The sequence below is a fragment of the Lepidochelys kempii genome, chromosome 3, assembly GCF_965140265.1.
Source record: "Lepidochelys kempii isolate rLepKem1 chromosome 3, rLepKem1.hap2, whole genome shotgun sequence".
Classification (NCBI taxonomy): Eukaryota; Metazoa; Chordata; order Testudines; family Cheloniidae; genus Lepidochelys; species Lepidochelys kempii.
This window is the reverse complement of record NC_133258.1, coordinates 119437926-119461452: the sequence shown is the minus strand read 5'-3', so window position 1 is coordinate 119461452 and position 23527 is coordinate 119437926. Positions and strand designations below refer to the sequence as shown.

At 44.2% G+C, this 23527-nt stretch overlaps 1 protein-coding gene across 6 annotated transcripts in view; it reads right to left on the bottom strand.

Annotated features, from left to right (window-relative positions):
- SYNJ2 (synaptojanin 2) overlaps positions 1 to 23527 on the bottom strand; it is a 103719-nt gene that overhangs the window by 59551 nt on the left and 20641 nt on the right. For 5 of the 6 annotated variants that reach the window (XR_012158101.1, XM_073337776.1, XM_073337777.1 and 2 more), the window contains exons 3-4: positions 8013 to 8283; positions 5426 to 5651 (exon numbers count right to left, since the gene is read on the bottom strand). Coding sequence is in view for 5 of the 6 variants with exons in the window: in XM_073337776.1 (XP_073193877.1) it covers positions 5426 to 5651; positions 8013 to 8283 (497 nt within the window). In the remaining variant the exon portion in view is untranslated. The remainder of the gene's footprint in view (positions 1 to 5425; positions 5652 to 8012; positions 8284 to 23527) is intronic. The other variant, XM_073337775.1, reaches the window with a different exon arrangement.

Genomic DNA, 23527 nt, shown 5'->3' with positions numbered 1-23527 from the left:
AAATCCATTCCTATTCAGGGCAGCAATCAAGCGCTACTGTAATTGCTGTCATGAAACTGCAAAGCTTTTCTGAATTGGGGTCCAACACTATTTTTCTTAAAATAGGGAAGGGAAGGTTAATTGAAAAAGATCCTATTTTCTTTTATGGTCTGTAAAATTTCAATTTTAAATACACCATGTAACAGATTATATATATATATACATACATATATATACACACACACATACACAGTAGAACCTCAGAGTTATGAACCACAGACCAGTCATTTATGGACCAGTCAACCACAGACACCTCCATTTGGAACCAGAGTGCGTGATCAGGCAGCAGAAGAGACCCAATAAATAAAATAAATAAATAAATACATAAATAAAGCTAATACAGTACAGTACTTTGTTAAACACAGCATTTTTCTTCTGCATAGTAAAGTTTCAAAGCTGTATTAAGTCAATGTTCAGTTGTAAACTTCTGAAAGAACAACCATAACGTTTTGTTCAGGGTTATGAACATTTCAGAGTTATGAACAACCTCCATTCCCTAGGCGTTCGTAATTCTGAGGTTCTACCGTATAGGGGAAAACAAAAAACAACCCCCACACACACACTAATTAATCTTTTTGATCATTCTTTTTGCTTAAAAGCAGCCAAAATCATACACCAAGAATTTAATACTGGGGGGAAAAAAGAGGTCCGCTCAAGAGTTGACAGTTCCCTGGAAGACAAATGCGGAGAAGGAGGAGAAAAATGAAATGTTAACACTGACAAGCACATAATCTAAATAAGGAAAGCATACTTGCTTCTTCAGTACAATCTGGAGAAAAGAAAGGAATGGGGGGAACGTTGAATCAAGTTAACTTTTGTTCTCAGTAGAAATCCATCAGAAAGATGTCTTACTTTTTTCCTTGCTATATGAAACATTGTGAACAAAGCGAAAACATGTTATTTAGGCCCCTTCTGGGGAACAAAGTATCATTTCAAACCCTTCTCAAAAGGTTATTTACAGCATTGTGAGTAGGAAGAGGTGCCCCTTTTTTTACAAAATGCTGGCTACAGTGGTTCAAGTGCACACTTTCAGAAGGCTTTTTCACAATGCCCCTCACCCTCTACTTCTGCTGTGTCAGCCTAACGGCTTTTATCTTTCTTGTAAAGTGATTAAACTAAATGACCAAGTAACTAAAAGATTGACTGGTGGCCCGATTTTGAAAAGAAAAAACTAAAGTGAGATATTTAGCTCCCCCACTCCTTTTCTGCACAATGAGTCACCGCAGTTCAGTGAGCCCACAAAAAATGACTCATTGCAGAGCTGAAATGCCACAAGGCTAACTCAGTGGGAGACAAAAGAATCCCATCTACGCATTAAAGAACTGCCTGGAGAGAAGGCTAATTGTTTCTTCTTCTTAAAACAGAAAAATATTAGAATTAAAGCTTTGTAAAGGGGGAAGAGAGTCTGGCCTTTTCAGAATCCTGGGGTGATATTTATTCATGAAGCACAGAGCCAGCATGCCAGTACTGTACAGGCTGCTGCAAATGGAAACAAAATGTTATTCTAATTACAGATGGCCAAGATATTACCTCATAGCTGATTAGTCAGTAGTCTACTGTGAAAGCAGAAGAGAGTTTAATTTAGGGCTTTTACTTCCTAATGGTAAGTGGATGCCAGCTTGAACTGGACCTCACGTATCTTGATGTTTAGTTCTCACTTTGTTTTCGTAGGACAGTTAGCCTGACAAAAATTATACCTATTACCAATGACAAAGTGAACATTTTTTTCTTCCTTATAAACAGCAGAGCACTCCTATAGTTATTGATCTTCCAAGTCCTTGAGTCACCCTGTACTCATTTCCTCCCTGCTTTGGCTTTGCCTCTTCCAGTTCCGAATCACTCAAAAACCTTTAGTCTTCCCACTCTTAGATGACGACTTGCTGAACTGGAAGAGAAGTACAGCAGGCCCCATGAAGGCTGCACGGCTCCTGACAAACCCCTGTCCCATTCAACTGTCAGCAATCTATCAACATTTTGCCATTCCATCGGGGGCTGAACCCCACTTTTTCTGTGATGCAATGGGCATTATATTTTTATGTTAATCATTTCCAGCTTGCAAGAGTATAATCAAATAAGCTAAGGAACCGTGGACCCAAATGGCTGGCATACTGAGAAACAGTAATTGTATACAGGACTAGCAACTGAACCTAGGAGGTAGCACTGCGAATTTGGGGCTGACCTAAGAAAGGTTGGCTACCCATCTCAACATCTAACTTTCCTTCCTTTACAAGAAGATCAAAGCATCCCACACTTATTTGGGTGAGGAGGTACTATACTATACTTGGTATGGTTTCCGGGGATTATATATTGCTTTAGAAGGCGAACATAGTGACATCTTTCTCTTTTTTCTGTTCCCTCTGCCCAGGGGTAAATTTCACCTACATGTGCACAAATCTGTGCGCTCCAACAGATATGTTTTCCAATGGACTAGGCACCAAAATTCCAATCTTCAAAAAATAGATTCTCAAGCTTTGAGGGCAGAGTTTTGTATATTTGCTCCTCAAAACGTTGAAAACTGTTGACCAAGTTTAGAGGTGATGTTTTGTATGCTGGAAGTTATGGCCTTCTCATTTATCTCTGTTCTCCCATATAGATGTACCTCTTTGTGAACATTAAAATCTGCATTTGTTTAAAACTATCGTTCTTTTGGCTGGGAGTAGCTTCCAAAAAGGAAAGAGAGGCTATAGCTGAATACGAAAGTGCTCATTTCAGCAGACATAGGAGGTCTCAGGTTCTTCAGGGTCCAGTGCTTTTTGTTTATTTTAAATGTAACAAACCCAGCAGTAAACATATGACTGCCTTTCCTTGTTTGCTTTGCAGTTGTAGCTGTGTTGGTCTCAGGATATTAGAGATCAGCTTTCAAAGCTTTCTTCATGTTCTGAAAAAGACAAGTTTGAAAGCTTGTCTCTTTCACCAACATACGTTGGTCCAGTAAAAGATATTACCTCACCCACCTTGTCTCTCTATTATTTAGCTTTGTCATGTTAATTTAGGGACCCAGATCAAATTAAACACATTTCACCCTCGTGTTTGTTATCAGCACCAGTTGGAATTAGGGTTTCCACCTTTCTGCTGGGCAAACCTGAAGCCTAAAGTCCTGCTTTATCCCCTCTTATCAAACCACACCCCATATGCAAAGCCAAGTCTATCCCAATGGGGATGTACTGGAATTTGCCTCCTGGCCACTGACCAGATGACAGCTTCTCTCTTTGTCCTCTTTGCTCTACTTAGTTGGCTGGAGGAATTTTTTAATCTCTCACCCACTTTCTGGTTTCTTTGTCATGCATCTTCCTTCTGACTAGTGCATTGCATTTCAAAGCTCCAGAACCTTTCCCTTATTATATTCTGGAGATTATTATGGTATCTGAATGCTGACAACATATTAATTTAGCCTTGCAAAAGTCCTGGGGGGTAGGAAGTTGTTAGTATCCCTTTTTACAGATGGAAAAATTGTGACACAAAAAATTATGACGCTACCCTGAAAACACTTATCCATAAATTAACCATGTGCATGCACATTGTCCTGGGACTACTTATGCAGGTAAGTGCTTGCAGGATCCACGGCTAAGTGACCTGCTTAGGGTCACAAAGGAAGTCTTCGCAAAAAGAAAAGGAGTACTTGTGGCACCTTAGAGACTAACCAATTTATTTGAGCATGAGCTTTCATGAGCTACAGCTCACTTCATCGGATGCATTCAGTGGAAAATACAGTGAGGAGATTTATATACACACAGAACATGAAAAAATCGATGTTATCATGTGTCTTCACCACAAGACCCCTTTCCTCTTAAGGAGATTAAGGCCAGGTCCACACTAGAAACATTTGAAAGTATAATAATGTTGGCTAGGGATGTTATTTTTATGACATTTTTATGCCAGCAAAAGCCCTAGTATAGACACAGTTACACTGGGGGGAAAAAATGCTTTTGCTGGCACAGCTGATTTTGTTTCGTGAGCTAGTGTAAACTGTACTGGTTACAACACATTTTTGCCAGTAGAAGCAGTGTCTGTACCAGCAAATCTTTTCTAGTGTAGTCTAGACCTAACAAAACAGACTTTTAAAAAAAAAAAAGGCAAAAAAAAAAAAGCGTGGAATAAAGTTACATGAGCTTTCAAAAGAACTTCTGATTTTTTTAGGATGACCAGATATCCCAATTTTATAGGGACAGTCTCGATATTTGGGGCTTTTTCTTATATGGGTGCCTATTACTCCTCAACCTCTGTCCTGATTTTTCACATTTGCTATCTGGTCACTCTAGCTTTTCTCCCACCTTCTCTTGCATGGGGAATCAGTCGTACTTTAGAAGAAAAGTGCTTTAAAAAAAAGATTTTATTTTCAGAGCAAAATTCACAGTCATTTTATAACAACTGTATTTTAAAAACCTTCTTCTTGTGATGAAGCACTGGCCTCTTGATTGATTAAATACTTGGTGCCATTGAGAACCTTGTGGCTTATGTCAATGGTTCCCAAACTTTAGCAACCCCAGGACCCTCATTTTGATTTAAAAAAATTTGTGGACCCCCCCCCCCAAGCCCCCCCCCGCTCAGCCCCAGATCCTGCCCCCACTCCACCCCTTCCCCCAAGGCCCCACCCCCGGCCCACCTCTTCCTGCCCCCAATCCACCCCTGCCCCTCCTCTTTCTGCCCCCTCCCTCAAGCACGCCCCCTCTCTGCTCCTTCCCTCCCTCCAGACGCCTCCTGAATGCCGCTGAACAGACGTTCCCAAGCGTGCAGGAGGCACTGGGAGGGAGGGGGAGGAGTTGAGGGATGGAGGGGGAGGAGTGGATCGGCGGGGCCAGCGGCCCCAGACATGATTCTGCCCCCTTCCCTGAGCACAGCCCATCCCTGCTCCTCCCCCACCTCCCGCAAGCCACTGAACAACTGCTCCCCAGAGTGCAGGAGGCACTGGAAGGGAAGGGGAGGAGTTGAGGGAGGGAGGTAGAATAGTTGATCAGCGGGGCCGGCAGGCCCCCTGGAGTACCCTTGTGGACCCGCAGGGGTCCACGGACCCCAGTTTGAGAAATGGTGGTTTATGTGTTGATTTTGCTCATGAGTGATTGTTGCTCAAGACAGGAATTTCTGAATCCACTGAAAAATGCACATTTATAATTTGACAGAAGCCTGGGGAGCTAGAGCTTCCACAGTGGGAAATAAATCAAAAACATAAGTTACGAGTGCCCAAGAAGCTAGAAGTACAGAAGGAGAACTGATTGCGTAGGAGCTTAATGAGCGAGAGTGAAGAGACACTTCATGCATAACAGCATCTTAAAACATTGCATGCAGAAAGCATTTGCCGAGCTCCTCTGATTCTTGCCGTAAACGATTCCCCAATTATACACTGATGTACTGAATTATTTAGTATCATAGGATCCATTCAGTCATTTACCTGCTCTGTCTCAACAAAATTAGATACGTGTCCATCATCACTGACCCCTCGAATGTGAAACCTGGCCCCAGCTCGTTCGCAACTGATCCGGGAAATGAGGCAGACCTTCGCCTTCTTGTGAGAGGCATAAACCGTGTGGATGTCCACTATGCCACAGATCACTTTTAGCAGCCAGTCGGAGCAGCTCACCTGGTTGTGTTTAAAGGGCACATGCAGCAATTGGTTCCTGCAAGATTCAACAGAGCATAGATTCATTTACTCAAAAAATGAGAGAGAGAAACAAGTTGTACCCCACATTGTTCACTAATTAAAGCTTATAATAGGAGGTTATTCCTTTTTTATTGCACCTCACTTTATCTGAAACTAATAATTAATAGATGGCAATCCTGGTGAAGGCCATAATTCACAGAAACTGGGAGATTTTAACAGTGTGACAGCCACCATACTTTTGCCCATGTGTCCAGAAGACTTTGCCCCGGCCATACAAGTTCATATGCAAATCTCACCTTTCCCAATTTTCTGATCTCTGGAAACATGCTGGTGGTCATTAAAAGGCTCTTACCTAAATTACAGTGTTGTCCAACTAACTCGTTCAGGCAGTGCTGCCTGGAACCTGGTCTACACTATAGTTCCAACAGGTTTTAAAACTGGTTTAGCAGAACTCTTTTTAAAATCTGTTGGAATTTTGAAGGAAGTTTTCCCAGCATAGACCAGGCCTAAAAGTGAAAGGAACTGTTACAAACTGAGTTCTGCATGGTTTACAATGGAAGTATTACCTTTGTGGTTTTTTGTTTTTTTTTAAAGCAAGCCAGTCTGTGACCAGGTCTGAGAGGCATGCATAGTTTCTCCAACGTACTTCCATCAGACATCAGCAATTCCCTATTACAGTTACTATACCAGTGGAATTCTACTAAAGATTTGCGCTTTGCGAAGCAAAGAATTTGAAAAAGGTGAAGAATTGTTCTACTATTTTTATATAGCACAGCTAAAAAACAGCTACAAAAGAATTACATTTTCCTCATTCCTTCCATATCTCCATGTAAGAAGAAAATCAGATGGCACTGCCTACAGTTAAGGTTGCCTGACACTGTTATAAGAACCTTTTTTCAGCTGTTTTTATTTTTTTCCCAAACTTTGGAAATTGGGGATGAAATTTTCCATGCTAGTGGCCTATCTTGGGTTTTTTTTTAAATTTCACATTATACATAATGTTTCACATATTCATATTAGAAATACAAGGGATCTTATGTTAGACAACATATAAAAGCATAGGGCTTCCACATAAACTAAGATTAATCTAGCGAGACACAATAGATGGATACAGAAAGCAGATGTGCCACTGAATTCAAATATGTATCTTCTGAGAGCAAACTATCAAAAGAAAGCCTTTAACAACTGTATATATTGTACTATTTCTATATTAAAGATAGACCTCTAATTTGGCAGTTTAATTCTGTTGGAACACAGCTGGTTTGCTGTGTCAGCTGTTCCATGAGGAAGGCACACACAGCACAGTTGAAACTGGGTTTTATATTGCACTATTCTGAACTAAACACCACTTATCAGGTGAAATCCCATCCCAGCTGGAGAGATTATTTACCAAATTGAATTCCTCTGCCTTATCTGTTAATCATCTGTTACAACCCTGTTCAGCTATTGATATTTACCTACTGCCGGCCACAAGAAGTATTTCACACTATCAGCGTAATTCTGCCAAAGTATTACTTTTCACATGCATTATATAACTTCTTATTTATTTCCAGTACAGTTTAGCTTCCTATGGGACTTCCTACCATTAAAAAAAAAAACATACTGGATGAGGAGGTTTGGAGTACCCTATCAAAACTGGTAGGATAAACAAACTGAACTCCCTCTGCAGCAGGCCCACATAGGAAGGATCCTCGTTTCTATGTATTTTTTTCCATTCAACCAATCTTTGCTGCAGTGAGACATATTTTTACTTTGTTTTTAAAACTGTGTTACTCAGTAAATAAAATAAGTGCACATCAACATACCAGAGGAGTTAGTGTATGTGCAATGGTTTGATTACAGTTTTAATTACAAATTAATTGATTAACATAGATATTTGCAATGTAAAAACTAGGGTACATTACTGCAATGTTAATTTAGAGACTTTAAACCCACAAGAATTAGGAAATAACACATAATGCAGCAGAAGTGATGTATGAGCACAAGTATAGGTTTTTACCACATTAACGATGCTTGTTAAACAAATAATTAAAAAAAAAAAAAAGCCTTGGGAAGTAAACTACTTATCACATATAAAGAAATGTATTTATACTGTATGCAGTAAATATAGCAAATATATTTTTTCTTTCTAGAAAAACCAGAAACTCCAATTATTAAATTTGCTTTTGCAGCTAGATTACATAAATAAGCTAGATGTTAGTGGCTCAACCCTGATTGACCATGAATCTGCCAGAGCACATGCCCTGTAAAGTAAAATGTTAGTTAAGCAAAACGTATTTAAGTTTAAATCTATAGCTTTATTTTTCTCCAGGGTTATAGGAGATTGAGAGGGAAGCCATGCTTAACTAAAGACTTGGAGATAACGTGCAGTACTAACCAGAAGAAGGAGTTACCAGATTCATAGTTGTTATCACCCTGCTTCTGGGCCCGCACTGTCAGGTCAAAGTTTGAGCCTGCATTTGGCCAGGAGAAATAGAACATCCCAGAGTTCAGGATTTTCTTAAGGGCATTAACACGATCCTCTTCCTTGGTTTCTTCCTGGAGGGGACAGAAATCTGTTGCGGTGATTTTGTAAACTTCAGCATCCAGGATTTTTCCCACCGATGTACAGCCTGTCACCAGGACCAGAAAATGCAGCCGCATGTTACCTAGAAGGTGACAGTTACATAAGAATTATATAGAAACACAAGCTATGCCATTCCAAATCAGCCCAGCAATCTGTCATGTCTGCTGTCCTGCCTCCAGCCATCAGTATCTCTTGCTTCAGAGGAAATAAAACCTATGCTGTGTGTGGCTAACATGAGATCACAATATCTATAAGGATAAGTTAAGTTAAAAAGACAATGTAGTTATGACACACATTTAAGAAGCAGCAACATTTCACAGACCAACCAATTTATTTGAGCATCTCTAAGGTGCCACAAGTGCTCCTTTTCTTTTTGCGAATACAGACTAACACGCCTGTTGCTCTGAAACATTTCACAGACCGTAAACTTTTCTACTCTTCCCTCTGTTATCGTGAAAGCTGGCCCTGTGCATGAGCCCAGGACAAAGCCTATTTTGAGGGTTTAAGTGGGACTGGCCCTGGTGCTGGTTCACCGCACAGGGGCAAATTTCACCCTTGCACGGCAGGCAGTTTTCTTAGTGTGCAATGCATTTGTTTCAGGTGAAACCCTGCGATAAAACATCAGTTACATTGAAGCTTTTTAGCTCAAACAGAGTAATAAAATGCAAACATCACCCATGCTGGCAGAACAGTGTCCCGTTTACTCATACAAGGCTCCTGAAGGCTTTTGTTCCAATTAGCATGAATGCAATAGGTTAATGCAGTGGTGAGCTGGAGCCGGTTTGCTAGAACCGGTTGTTAAATTTAGAAGCCCTTTTAGAACCGGTTGTTCCGCGAGGGACAACCGGTTCTAAAAGGGCTTCTAAATTTAACCAGCCAAAAGTGGGTGCTCCAGCCCTGGAACACCCAAGGGGAAAATTTGGTGAGTGCAGAGCACCCATCGGCAGCTCTCTGCCCCCCCCCCCAGCTCACCTCTGCTCCGCCTCCTCCCCTGAACGCGCTGCCCCGCTCTGCTTCTCCGCCCCCCCCCAGCTTCCCGTGAATCAGCTGTTTGCGCGGGAAGCTGGGGCAGGCTGAGAAGCAGGCGGCGGCTTCCGCTCAGGCCCAGGGAGGCGGAGGTGAGCTGGGGCAGAGGGGCGCGAGGAGAGCTGCCCGCGCCGTAGCAGGTAACCCGGTGGGGAGGGCACACAGGGGAACCGCTCCTCGCCCCAGCTCACCTCCGCCTCCCTCGGCCTGAGCAGGAAGCCGCCACCTGCTTCTCAGCCCTCCCCGGCTTCCTGCTGAACGGCTGATTTGCGGGAAGCCGGGGGGGGCGGGGTGGAGAAGCAGGGCAGGGCGGTGCATTCAGGGGCGGTGGCGAGCGGGGGCCAGGCGCGGGGCGGGGAGCTGCCGGTGGGTGCTCTAGCCCTGGAGCACCCAGGGAGTCAGCACCTAAGGCGCCACTTTTGATGTGATCAGTGGGGGAGCGGCCACTCCCCCTGCTCCCTGCCCTAGCTACGCTCCCTTGCCCCTAGGAGCCAGAGGGACCTGCCGGATGCTTCCTGGGAGCTGCCCCAGGTAAGCACCTCACCTCGCCCCCCAGCAGGTGCCTCTAGCTCTTAGGGGTGGGGTGGGCACCCACTACGGTGGCCCACGAGACCCTCCTGCCCGGTTCCAGGGGCAGTCAGAGGACAGGGGAGGGGGGGTGGATGGGGCAGGTGTCCTGAGGGGGGCGTCAAGGAACGCAGGGGGGTTGGATGGGGCGAGGAGGGAACCTGTTGTTAAGATTTTGGCAGCTCATCACTGGGTTAATGTACAGAAAGATTGAGGCCTTGTCTACCCTACACAGTTTTGTCTGCAAAAGGCAGCTTTTGCCGATAACACAGTGGAGGTGTACGCGCTACAATGCTACTTTTGTCGGCAAAACTCTCCTGTTTTGCTGACAAAATAAAACCACCTCGACGAGAGGCACAAAGCTTTTGGTGGCAAAGTTAAAGCAACAAAGCGTCAGTGTAGATGCTGCCGTTCATTATGTTAACTTAACTGGCCTTCCCCAGTATCCCATAATGCCCGCCATGACCACTCTGCTCACTATTTTGAGCTTGGCTGCCCTGCAGGCATGCACCCCTCCCCTTTCAAAGCTTTGGTAAGTTCTGACAGCTAAGTGTGCCGCTCTGGCAGCAAAGAGCAACTTGGAATCCTGCTCTCCCCTGCACTAGGAACACAGCGGCCGGCAGGTTGCTACTACCCGGGGAGAAGGGGGGAGGGACTGCTGTGCTGAGCCAGGATGGGAGGAGGAGGCTGACATGTGTGGGGGTGTCCCCTTACCCCTGCCTCAGGATTGATTGCTGTCTGAACTTAAAAAGACAGCATGCCAACACACCCACTCTCCCCCAACAAGAACTCTGTCTCTCTCACATACACACTCCCCCAACATACAATCTGTCTCTGTCTCTCTCCTGATACGCCCGACACACACTCCCTGTCACACACTCTCCTCCTTCCTCCTCCCCATACACACTTCAGTTGAAAAGCAGCTGGCAACGTAGTAGGATGCCCATGGAACAATGGGATTGAGAAACTTGCATCATGTGATGCTGTACCTGCCCATGAAACATTGGAAACCCTCCGCAACGCACCCTGCAGCCAGTTGCACAGTGGGATAGTTACCACAATGCACTGGTCTCTGTGTAGATGCAACAGCTCCTAATGTGGATGCGCTCCACCGACACAAGGAGCATAGTGTGGACGTGCAACAGCAGTTTAATTAAAGTGGTGGCTGTACATCGGCATAACCTTTGTCTACAAAACTCTGTAGCATAGACATAAGTCAGCAGTAGGGAATCAGGCTTTCGATAAAAAGGCCTTGAGCACTTAAACTCCCCACGACTCTTACTTTCAGACATCAGATCAGGTGAGAAAACCTGCCTTAAGAGGGATATTTGGGGAGCCCAGAACATTTGTGTGGGACTTCAGCATGAAGCACGAGACTGTCTGAATCTACTCATGCTGTTCTGCAGAGTTTAGTTCACAATAAAGGCCAAAGTAGATGGTTATTTATAAAAAGTTATTTTCATAGTGTTTCTTTCTGTTAACAAGGGTACACCATGTTCCCATTCTTGTGTGTGTGTGGGGAAGGGGTTGTTAAGCACATATGTTATGTTTTCTTAGCTAGTACTACAGCTTTGAGTGTTAGAAATGGTAATAACCCTATATTTTATTCCCACTTACTTTGTAACTGACTATGCATAAAGGATTAAAACGAGGAGATTACATCAATTAGCTTAATGGTGAACCACACTTGATCACACACTATTCTGTGGCATCTAATAGAGAGGATCCAGAAAAATATTCCTTGTTCTGGGTTGCTTACAGACTATGAGCCAGGTCCTCACCTGGTGTAAATCAGTGTAGCGCCTCTGAAGTCAACAGAGCTATGCTGATTTACATCAGCAGAGGATCTGGCCCACAGTGAGGAGTTTGGGGGCAGCATTAAGTGATCCTGTAAAGAAACACAAATATACACAAATAAACACAAATTGTTCTAGTCAGTTTCAGCATGAGGGAGGTGGCCCTGACAAACTGATGGCTGCCTGGTGGGTGTGACAGATATGGCAATTTCTGCCAATATCTTTGGGTGATCTTACTGTATTAAGTTTATGTATCATTGTGGGCCAGGGACTGTATAGAATACCATGGGGGAGGATGACCACAGCTCCTTCAGGAACTAAGAACAGTGTGGGGTGATTAGGCAAATTCACTCAGGTAGTCAATCCTCCAAAGTACCACCATCACTTGAAGATGCTCACATACACTCGTTCAAACTGGATTCTCCAGAGACCAAAAGACAAAGAAAGGACTTTTGGATAAAAGGTCTGAGTTTAAGCTGACTCAGAGACTTCTTTCTGATCCAGCAAATGGACAAGATCTTCTGTCCAGGGGAGTCCCCAGTTCTTTTTGGGAAAAAGTTGGAAGGGCTTTGAGGCCCCATAAGACTGATGGTTGACTTCTGGTAAGCTTTAGCATGCGTCTACAAACTTCTATGTTTTTATATGTTTTCTCTATAATGCTTTCACCTTAAGAATAAATATGCCTGCTTATTAAGAACGGTATGGCAATTTGTGACTGCTGGCAATTGCAGTTGTTCATAGCCTTTAAAGAGAAATCAAAGCACAGATGCTGGCCTGTTTAGGCAGTCTGGCTTGCTGGGGATATCAAGCATCAGCAGGAACTCTGAAAACCCAGTCTGCAAAACCCCTGATCAGGAGGGAGAGAGATTCAGGTTTCTGCCCAAGAGAGGTGGTGGCCAAGGAGCCGGGAGCCTAGAGAAAACACTCGAGGGACAGTTGCCCTGAATTGTGACAATAGGAATGCTGAGACAAAAGGGATTTTAGATCTAAAACAGGATCTCATGCAAAAGTTTTCACTGGCTGCTGGGATCCTAATCTTTTTTATAGGGATCATAGCCAGAAGGGATTGAAGGGAAAGGCAGTGTCAGACTAGGAAAAATTAAGTTCAAATCTAATAGTACTTAAAAAAAACCAAACAAACCCATAGCAGGGTGCATTGTGAACAGCTCATTGTTACTGAAACATCTGACCATGTGAGGGGAGACGCTCTGACAGTCAACACCAGGTGCTTCAGACTTATCTTTAAAGTTGTATGAAGTGGTGGTGTAACCACGTCAGTCCCAGAATATTAGAGAGGCAAGATGAGAGGCTTGCTGCTACCATGGGCTGCGTGGACATGCCCAAAATTATGCCAAGCAATGCTCCACCCTGTGGAGCCACCAGGATTGGAAGGGTGCAAAGATGGCTTAAAGCCACAATAGCGCCCCACAGCTGTGAGCTTTAGATGTATAGCACAGAATCTAAGGTGACCAGATATCCCAAAATTAGAGGCTTTGTCTTCTACAGGCAACCTATTACCTCCCCTCCTGATTTCTCACACTTGCTATCTTCTCACCCTAACAGAATCTAACCCAAGATACTTTACTATTTCTTTGCCAGAGATATTAGCCTATTTTTTTTTTAAATAGGAAAGCACCTGAGATGTGCAACCTCTACCCTAGGGCCCCAGATGTTTGGGAAGGGCCTCATCCTGTTCCCATTGAAGCACTGTGTCTAGAAGACAGGTCATTAGCTGGTCATAGTCACACTAGATGGGAGCCTAGGGTTGACCAAAATCAGCTAACATATTTTTAAACATTACTTGCCCTGTCTACAATAGGTGTGATGTCCTGTTTAAAATCATGTTTGTGAATATCCTATTTTCCTAGTCTAGACATGGCCTAGTGATTTTGCCATGGACTGCAATAAGAGCCAGAGCAGGCCCATGATATGCAGTTTAAGCACTCTCTACTGTAAGGCTTCTCTGTTAACTTTAAAGGTATTAGAGCAGGGGTCAGCAACCTTTCAGAAGCGGTGTGCCGAGTCTTCATTTATTCACTTTAATTTAAGGTTTTGCGTGCCAGTAATACATTTTAATGTTTTTTTTTAGAAGGTCTCTCTCTATATTATATAACTAAACTATTGTTGTATGTAAAGTAAACAAGGTTTTCAAAATGTTTAAGAAGCTTCATTTAAAATTAAATTAAAATACTGATCTTACGCCACCGGCCCGCTCAGCCCGCTGCCAGCCTGGGGTTCTGTTTACCTAGGCCAGCAGCAGGCTGAGCGAGGCCTGCGGCCGGGACCCTGGCTGTCAATGGGCAGGCAGCCAGAACTCCAGACCGGCAGCGGGCTGAGCGGCTCAGCCCACTGCCGGTCTGGGGTTCTGTCTGCCAGCTCCTGCCAGCTAGGGTCCCAGCTGCTGGCCCCGCTCAGCCCGTTGCCAGTCTGGGATCCTGGCCCTGCCCACATAGAGTGGATACCTACCTTCTCCCTGGTTCTAGCCCATTCTCTTCCTCTCTCTGCACTGAGCTGAGGTTGGGAGTGCACTGAGCACAGGGCTGGGGATGAAGGAGCAGGCTGGGGGTTGGGGTGTAGGGTCTGGCCAGGAGCTAGAATGAGGGAGGGGGCTCAGTTTGGGGTAGGAGCTTTGGGTGTGGAGTGCTTACCTGGGCAGCTCCCATTTGGTGAGGGCTGCAGATGGGAATGGGGGGGGTTTGCAGGAGCTCCCATTTGGTGCTCAGGGTGGGGGTTGGAATGTGGGGGGTGCAAGAGTCAGGTATGGAGGGCTGGGTATGTGTGGGGGTGCAGGAGTCAGGGCATGTGGGGGCTGGGTATGTATGAGGGGGGTGCAGGGGTCAGGACAGAGGGCTGGGGGCGTATGAGGGGGGTGCAGGGGTCAGGGCAGAGGGCTGGGGCTGTGGGCTAGGGTCTTGGGGGTGCTCCCAGCCCCCTGCCCAGAGCAGCTCACGGCAGGGGGCTGGAGGGGATATGCCCTGATTCCACCCCCGTTCCCCACCTCTTCTCCGCCTCCTCCCTGGAGCAGCTCCCCCTCCCGTGCAAGGGCCGTCAGCTGATCGGCAGCAGGGAGGGAGAGAAGGGGCAGGAACCCAGCACACTGGGGGAAGAGGCGGGGGAGGGAGGAGCTTGCCTGCCCTGCAGCAGCAGCTGGCAGGACCAAGCTTCTTCACCCTGCCCCCATGGGGAGCAGAGAAGAGCAGGCTGGGGTGGGCAGGATTTTTAACGGCACGCTGCTGCCTGCCGGGGTCCCAGCCTGGGTTTGAGAGCAGGCTGAGCTCACACCCCACCCCGCCCCACCCCACCCTGCCCTAGGCATCAGAGTGAAATCTGGAACTTAGAAGTGCGGTCTGCACAGCTAGCCCTGCAGGCCCAAGTCTGTCGTCCCAGGCTGGAGGGTCGCTCTGCCACGAGCTCTGTAGACATACCCTCTTAGGCAGCCCTGAAGGCCTCTCTAATTTACAGCAGCCTCTCAAGGCTACATTATGGGCCACAGCACACTCCAGACTCTCCAGTGCTGTGGCCCTGACCCTCCAACATGCCACCTACACCAGAGCTTGCAAAGGGGTCCGCAGGAGGCAGCCTTAAGGCTGTCTCACAAAGCCTATCCTAGGGGAATCCTCACCAGATGGAGGTGGAGCTTTGACAGTCCTAGGCCACTCTGGCCCTTTTATGTGAGGTACAGGGGACAGTGCGGAGGTGAAGATCTCGCATCTCAAGCTTTCAGAAACATGCACAATAATAAGAATGTTATCAATATAATACCATTCTCAAACTGTAAATCATGTCTCTTTCAAGCCTCAAAACCACCAGATAGTCTCCATTCATGAAAAACCAAGCCCTCAGAGACAGACTTACTGTACTTTCCACCCTTAAAAAAAAACATTCAACTCTTCTTTTTCAGGGTTCAGATGCTTGGTGGGTCACCAGCTAGTTTCCCACACTCATTACATTTTCTGTGTGCGCGCAATATATATATTATATATATGCATGTGCTGTTTAGCATCTGGTCATGAACATTTTGATGCAGCTTCCTCCTTACTCGCTCCACCCCTTTCCTTCTTTGCCAACACTTTCAGCTTAGCCTTGGAAATGCTCTTCTCTCAGTTCTAAGAAAACTTGCTCCCCGTGTTATCTCACTCCTGGGCCTTTCCCCAAGCACAGGCTGCCAATTTCCCCTCCCCAAAGCGGTCTCTAATTACATCTGCTGCATTTGTGATGCGAGCCTAGACTGAACTATGTCCATTCGTCATTTCACTTAGACATTTTGTTGGACTGAAAACACAGTCCCAGAGAATAAAACAAAAGCTTTATTTACCCAAGCATGCTGTTTGAAATACCATTTTGTGTGGCAATAGCAGCATTACCAGCTGCAGGGCCAACCCCTCTAGTTACCGTACTTAACAGGAGCAGACAGGCCATACAAGTCTGATTATAACAACTATTAGTATATCTCATTCTGAAGCCAGCAATAAATCAAAATCCAACTTTATTTATTTCCAGCTAAAATTTTTTTTTTTTTAAATGTGATTCCTCTTCTGGTATATATCACTTCAAGTAACCACCCTGCCACCCCCACCCCTCCGGGCCTTTTTTTTTTTTTTAAAATAGTTGCTTTAATGTGAGAATAACTACTCAGCTTTTGGGCTCTGATCCTACAAAGACTTATGTATGTGCTTAACTTTAAGGACAGGAATAGTTTCACTGAAGCAATGGGACTACCCACATACTTAAAATCAAGCACACACAAGTCTTTTCAGGGTTTCGGCCTTAGGCTTTGTCTACACTGGCAAGTAAAAGACAGAGTAACAGCCGTATGGAGTGGAAATCTATCAACTGCATGAAAAAACTTGTACAGATACAGACAGACATCATCTTCCTTTCCAAATGCAAACAGATGGGCATCGTACCAAAAGGACTGAAGGTAAAAAATCCATTACAATTGACATACCACACAGACTATGCTGACAGCTTGTGCCACACGCTCTCAGAGAAACTGCGGAACCACCTGATCAACATCCTCTACAGCAAACAGGGAAAGATTAAGAATGAGCTCTCAAAAATGGATACTCTCATAAAAAAACAGACTTCCACACAAACTTCCTTGTGGCTGGACTTTACTAAAACTAGACAAGCCATTTACAACACACACTTTGCTTCTCTACAAAAGAAAAAGGACACTAAACTTTCTAAACTACTACATGCCACAAGGGGCCACAGCAATGGTTCCCTCAACCCACCCAGCAATATTGTTAACCTATCCAACTATACTCTTAGCCCAGCAGAAGCAGCTGTCCTATCTCGGGGCCTCTCCTTCTGCCCCTCCACCCCCACAAACATGATACAGTTCTGTGGTGACCAAGAATCCTATTTTGGACGTCTCCGACTCAAGGAATATTTCTAACATACCTCTGAACAACATACTAATCCACAGAGACCTCCCTACCATCACTACAAAAAGAAGGATTCTAGGTGGACTCCTCCTGAAGGTCGAGACAGCAGACTGGACTTCTACATAGAGTGCTTCCGCTGACGTGCACGGGCTGAAATTGTGGAAAAGCAGCATCACTTGCCCCATAACCTCAGCCGTGCAGAACACAATGTCACCCACAGCCTCAGAAACAACTCTGACATCATAATCAAAAAGGCTGACAAAGGAGGTGCCGTTGTCATCATGAATAGGTCGGAATATGAACAAGAGGCTGCTCGGCAGCTCTCCAACACCGCTTTCTACAAGCCATTACCCTCTGATCCCACTGAGGGTTACCAAAAGAAACTACAACATTCGCTCAAGAAACTCCCTGAAAAAGCACAAGATCAAATCCGCACAGACACACCCCTGGAACCCCGACCTGGGATATTCTATCTGCTACCCAAGATCCATAAACCTGGAAACCCTGGGTGCCCCATCATCTCAGGCATTGGCAACCTGACAACAGGATTGTCTGGCTATGTAGACTCCCTCCTCAGGCCCTATGCTACCAGCACTCCCAGCTACCTTCGAGACACCACTGACTTCCTGAGGAAACTAAATCCATCGGTGATCTTCCTGATAACACCATCCTGGCCACTATGGATGTAGAAGTCCTCTACACCAACATTCCACACAAAGATGGACTACAAGCCGTCAAGAACACTATCCCCGATAATGTCCTGGCTAACCTGGTGACTGAACTTTGTGACTTTGTCCTTACCCATAACTATTTTACATTTGGGGACAATGTATACCTTCAAATCAGCGGCACTGCTATGGGTACCCGCATGGCCTCACAGTATGCCAACATTTTTATGGCTGATTTAGAACAACGCTTCCTCAGCTCTCGTCCCCTAATGCCCTACTCTACTTGCGCTACATTGATGACATCTTCATCATCTGGACCCATGGAAAAGAAGCCCTTGAGGAATTCCACCATGATTTCAACAATTTCCATCCCACCATCAACCTCAGCCTGGTCCAGTCCACACAAGAGATCCACTTCCTGGACACTACAGTGCTAATAAACGATGGTCACATAAAAACCACCCTATACCGGAAACCTACTGACCACTATTCCTACCTACGTGCCTCCAGCTTTCACCCTGACCACACCACACGATCCATTGTCTACAGCCAATCTATGCAATACAACCGCATTTGCTCCAACCCCTCAGACAGAGACAAACACCTACAAGATCTCCATCAAGCATTCTTACAACTACAATACCCACCTGCAGAAGTGAAGAAACAGATTGATAGAGCCAGAAGAGTTCCCAGAACTCAGTTCTACTACAGGACAGGCCTAACAAAGAAAATAACAGAACGCCACTAGCCGTCACCTTCAGCCCCCAACTAAAACCCCTCCAACGCATTATTAAGGATCTATAACCTATCCTGAAGGATGACCCAACACTCTCACAAATCTTGGGAGACAGGCCAGTCCTTGCCTACAGACAGCCCCCCAACCTGAAGCAAATACTCACCAGCAACCACATACCACACAACAGAACCACTAACCCAGGAACCTATCCTTGCAACAAAGCCCGTTGCCAACTGTGCCCACATATCTATTCAGGGGACACCATCACAGGGCCTAACAACATCAGCCACACTATCAGAGGCTCATTCACCTGCACATCCACCAATGTGATATATGCCATCATGTGCCAGCAATGCCCCTCTGCCATGTACATTGGTCAAACTGGACAGTCTCTATGTAAAAGAATAAATGGACACAAATCAGATGTCAAGAATTATAACATTCATAAACCAGTCGGGGAACACTTCAATCTCTCTGGTCACGCGATTACAGACATGAAAGTTGCGATATTACAACAAAAACACTTCAAATCCAGACTCCAGCGAGAGACTGTTGAATTGGAATTCATTTGCAAGTTGGCTACAATTAACTTAGGCTTGAATAGAGACTGGGAGTGGCCTATTTCCCCTTGTTTTTTCATACCCCCCCCCCCAAGACGTTCTTGTTAAACCCTGGATTTGTGCTGGAAATGGCCCACCTTGATTATCATACACATTGTAAGGAGAGTGGTCACTTTAGATAAGCTATTACCAACAGGAGTGTGGGGGACCTGGATTTGTGCTGGAAATGGCCCAACTTGATTATCATGCACATTGTGAGGAGAGTGATCACTTTAGATAAGCTATTACCAGCAGGAGAGTGGGGTGGGGGGAGGTACTTTTTCATGCTTTGTGCGTATAAAAAGATCTTCTACACTTTCCACAGTATGCATCCGATGAAGTGAGCTGTAGCTCACGAAAGCTTATGCTCAAATAAATTGGTTAGCCTCTAAGGTGCCACAAGTACTCCTTTTCTTTTTGGGTGGAAATAAAGCATTTAACGAACAAGATTTTACAGGAGGGTTTCCTAGGCTCTAAACAATTTCACTTGTATTATGCAGTAAGTCTCCACAAAAGAAAAGGCCACAGAAAGCTTCCTCTTTGAAAAAAATAAAATAAAATCAGTTTGTCACATGGCAAACTATTTCCTACAGTATGTGAACTGACGACAACCCGGGATTCTCACGGGATCATGGTTTACAAATTTTCCTGAGCCACAGATTGGCATTAATGCTGATATTTTGCCAGCAGAGAGAGAATGGCTTTAAGCCATGGAACTTACACGGAGAAAAAGATATACAGCAGATACTGTAATCATGAGGGGAGAGAAATGAAAATAAGACACACACTGACATCCCCCTAGGTCCATATGGTACTTCCCCCAATTTTTTATTTTCAAAATAGAGGAATAGTGTTAGCCTCACTAGCCTTAACTTTTCACATGTGTAGCTTTCTATCCATTTTATTTCTGTCATAATATTTTAATGTTGCATCCCTTGGGATTCCAAATAAAACTTTGATTGAAAAAAAGTGTAAATAATGTGAACTACCATATTCATATAAATCAATCAACACTACATGATTTGTTTCATTTTTGATCCATCTTGCTGCATCAGCAATGTGCACATGCGCGAGGATCCAACTCTTAGGAGGAGCTGAACAGCAGTCAGAAGATTTATGCTTGTTTTACTGAATACACAAGCAGCAGAATTAAAAAACTACCGCAGATGAGACATAGACATTTGTTGCTTTACCAAATGTAACTGGCTTTAAGATTAGAAGAAGGTAGACAGTATTCCTTTAAGATCAGAAGAAAAATTAACCCAGAATCAATTCCCTGCAGTTTTCATTTGCTAGCAGTGCTAGTCAGAAGCAAACCTTGCACTCAGGGGACTACATGTACTCTAACTGTGGCCAGCCTTCATTTGTGGCCAGGAGGTTCCTTGCACACTGTGGAGGGACAGGCCAAAATCCAGCCCTATTTCTCAAACCAAAAAATCTTAGATGAGAAACGAATGCAAATAAGGTGGAAGAAAGAGGAAAAATATGGTTAAAGTTTCCTTTATATCAATATCCCAGGGCAGCAGAAGAAAGCATATTACATACTGCTTAAAGAGCTACAGAGTGCTTGATGCACAGAGCGAGCAGAAAAGAAACAATTTAAAGAAATCCAGAAAAGGAAACCTTAAAGAGTAATCAAAGAGCTCAAGGTCTTAATATGCACTTCACACTTGCACAAGCAACAATGCCAGCAGTGGACCTTTTAAAGTAGCTCTCACCTTAGAAACCCTGAATCTTCACTTAAATTGCTTTTTAAACAAAAATTAGAATTTACTTTACAAGTGGGGTAAAATCTACATTCCTGCTTCATTCCAGCCTTTACAACGCACTTGTAGAATGACATTTTCATCACTACAGTGCTAAAAGGTGTTTAGGAACCCAGAAGCAGCCATAATGGATCAGACCCTGCCCAGTCTAGTCTGGTATCTTGTCTCCCACGATGGCCAGAATCGGATGCCTCAAAGTCAGATATAGAAAATAAATATATTTGAGAAAGATGGAGGAGTGCACTTTCCATTTCACTAGAGCAAATACAAGAAAACAATCCTTTCAGGGATAATGAGATAAATTCTGAACACAGTTATCCTGGTGTAAATTTGATGTATAGTAACTGAGATCATTATGTAGCCCAGTGGTGAACCATAATAATCATAGTTGGCTTTAAAGAGGAACTTTACAGCAAATGGGAAAACTCAGCTATTCGCAGAAATATGTGCTGAATGCCCCACTTACCAGGCTGTGTGTGGGAGGGTGAGTCTGGGAGAACATTCAGCAAGACAATAAGACAAAATTAACTTTTATACTTTTTGTGCGATGCCTATGAAATCAGCTGCCTTGACCAAAGTTCAGCGAGGATACCACCAGGAAGCATAATTCTGGAACATCGCTGATAACAATAAATGTGGCTGCTGTATTAAACCTGCGTATATATGCCTCTTGTTATTCATTTTCTCCCACAGTGTGTCATAGGTTTCAAAGCTTTCTATTATGAAATACAGTAAAAAGGAGAAACTAGTCAATTTTCAATTCACATTGTTGTGAATACCTCAATCTACTCCTTTCTCTTTCCTTTTGCAAGTGAAATCACTCATGGTTTTTCACTCTCGTTATATGAAAATCCACAACCCAACCATCTCCTCCTAATTCAGTCTCTGCTATATTTCAAGGTAAGGTGACCAAAGCTGGACACCGGACTCCTAATGAAAACATGTATCTCTGCTCGATAAAATACAGTATTTTTCAGAATTTTTTTTCTCGCCTTATGTTATTGCACCAAGTATGCCATTTTCTTTTCTGAACTGCGGTTGTCCACTGGGCTTCATCAAGCTATCTTTGCTGACAATTTATACAGCAACTATCTGTATTGAGGGTTCTATTAATCTCCATTTTTATGGGTACTGAATTTAAATTAAATTTTTAAATAAAAAACCCTCCTCAGACTTACAGACTTTGAGGCCAGAAGGGACCATCATGATCATCTAGTGTCTGACCTCCTGCACATTGCAGGCCACAGAATCTTACCCATCCACTCCTGTAATAGACCCATAATCTATTTATATGGCTCCCAGACCTATGGTAGCCAAGTGCCTCATTGTCATCAACACACATATCCTCACCCCTTCTCTGTGAAGTACTATTATCCCCATTTTACAGACAGGGAGTTGAGGCTCAGAGAACAAGCAAAGTCTGTGCTGGTCACAACTAGAACTTGATCTCCCAAATCCCAACCCAGTGTTTTAACCACAAAACATTTCTTCGTCCCTCTAAGCAATGACGCTAGACTTTAAGGAGGCAATTTTTAAAGGCAAATGGAAGCTGGGCACCTATCTGCCCTTTGTGCCTGTGAATATCTCTCACTTATATTTTAACATATGTATACATACCCATACACAGAGAATGTTTCTCAGAAGAGAAATCTGTTATTTCATCAAATAAAGCAACCCCCATAGTTTGTAGTGTCCAGAATTTACCTTATACAGTACACATCTTTTACTGGCACTACTGCATCTGAACAGTGTGCTGTACAATACCATAAACCCAGCTTTAGCATACTGCTTAAAATAAACATCACTGCTAAACCTGCCTTGAGAAGCAAAACCTTGGCTGAAGCACAGCACAGAAACCTTCAGCTGTTAATGCTATTACAACTCCTCCCAAACAAAAAGAAAACGGGGAATCTAGTGAGTCATCCAAATTGACGTAAATGCACACAAGTGAATGCTGTCACTTCTGGGAAACATTAACCTTGTGAGCAGCTTCATAAAGTCCATCAGCATTCCTGTGCAAAGGCAAGGCAATGTAAAAAGCAGCCTCTATTCTCCTCTCCTTGGCAGGTGGAAATGGAGTACACTAAACTTCTGCAGACAAGGAGACTCAAGACTACACTGATCCCTAAGTGCTAGTATTTACAGGTTAATTCATTGCCCGGAGAGCTCCCAGACACATTTTATATTTCCTACAAGAGACTGTTTCTCAGCTTGGCAAATACTCTCCAAAGGCATACACAAAAGAGTGTATCTTCAAAATATTTTTGGCTAATTTAGCACTCACAAAAGGTGCTGATTTGCTTGTACATCTCCCATAGTTGGTTTGAGCATTAGCTTCCTAAACCCAGGGTTGTGAGTTCAATCCTTGAGGGGGCCATTTAGCGACCTGGGCCAAAAATTGGGGATTGGTCCTGCTTTGAGCAGGGGGTTGAACTAGATGATTTCCTGAGGTCCCTTCCAACCCTGATATTCTATGAAATCCAAATAGTGACCAACTGGTCAAACAGACCACTCTGTCACTGCCTATTCCATAGGTTCCTGAACTGTGGTCTGCAAACCACTGGTGCGCTGCAGAGAGCTGGCTGGTTGCATTGCGCTGCTCTCCTTGTATTTTTCACTTCTTTTAATGCATTTTAGCAGCTGGAAACATTAAATATCTTCCTAGTGTCACTTTTTCCATGGAAACAACTGCTGTAGGGATTGTGAATGAGAAGGAAGGCAAGTCACGTATTTGGGACCAGAGAAAAATGGTCCCCCAACCACCAATGAAAGAGCAGG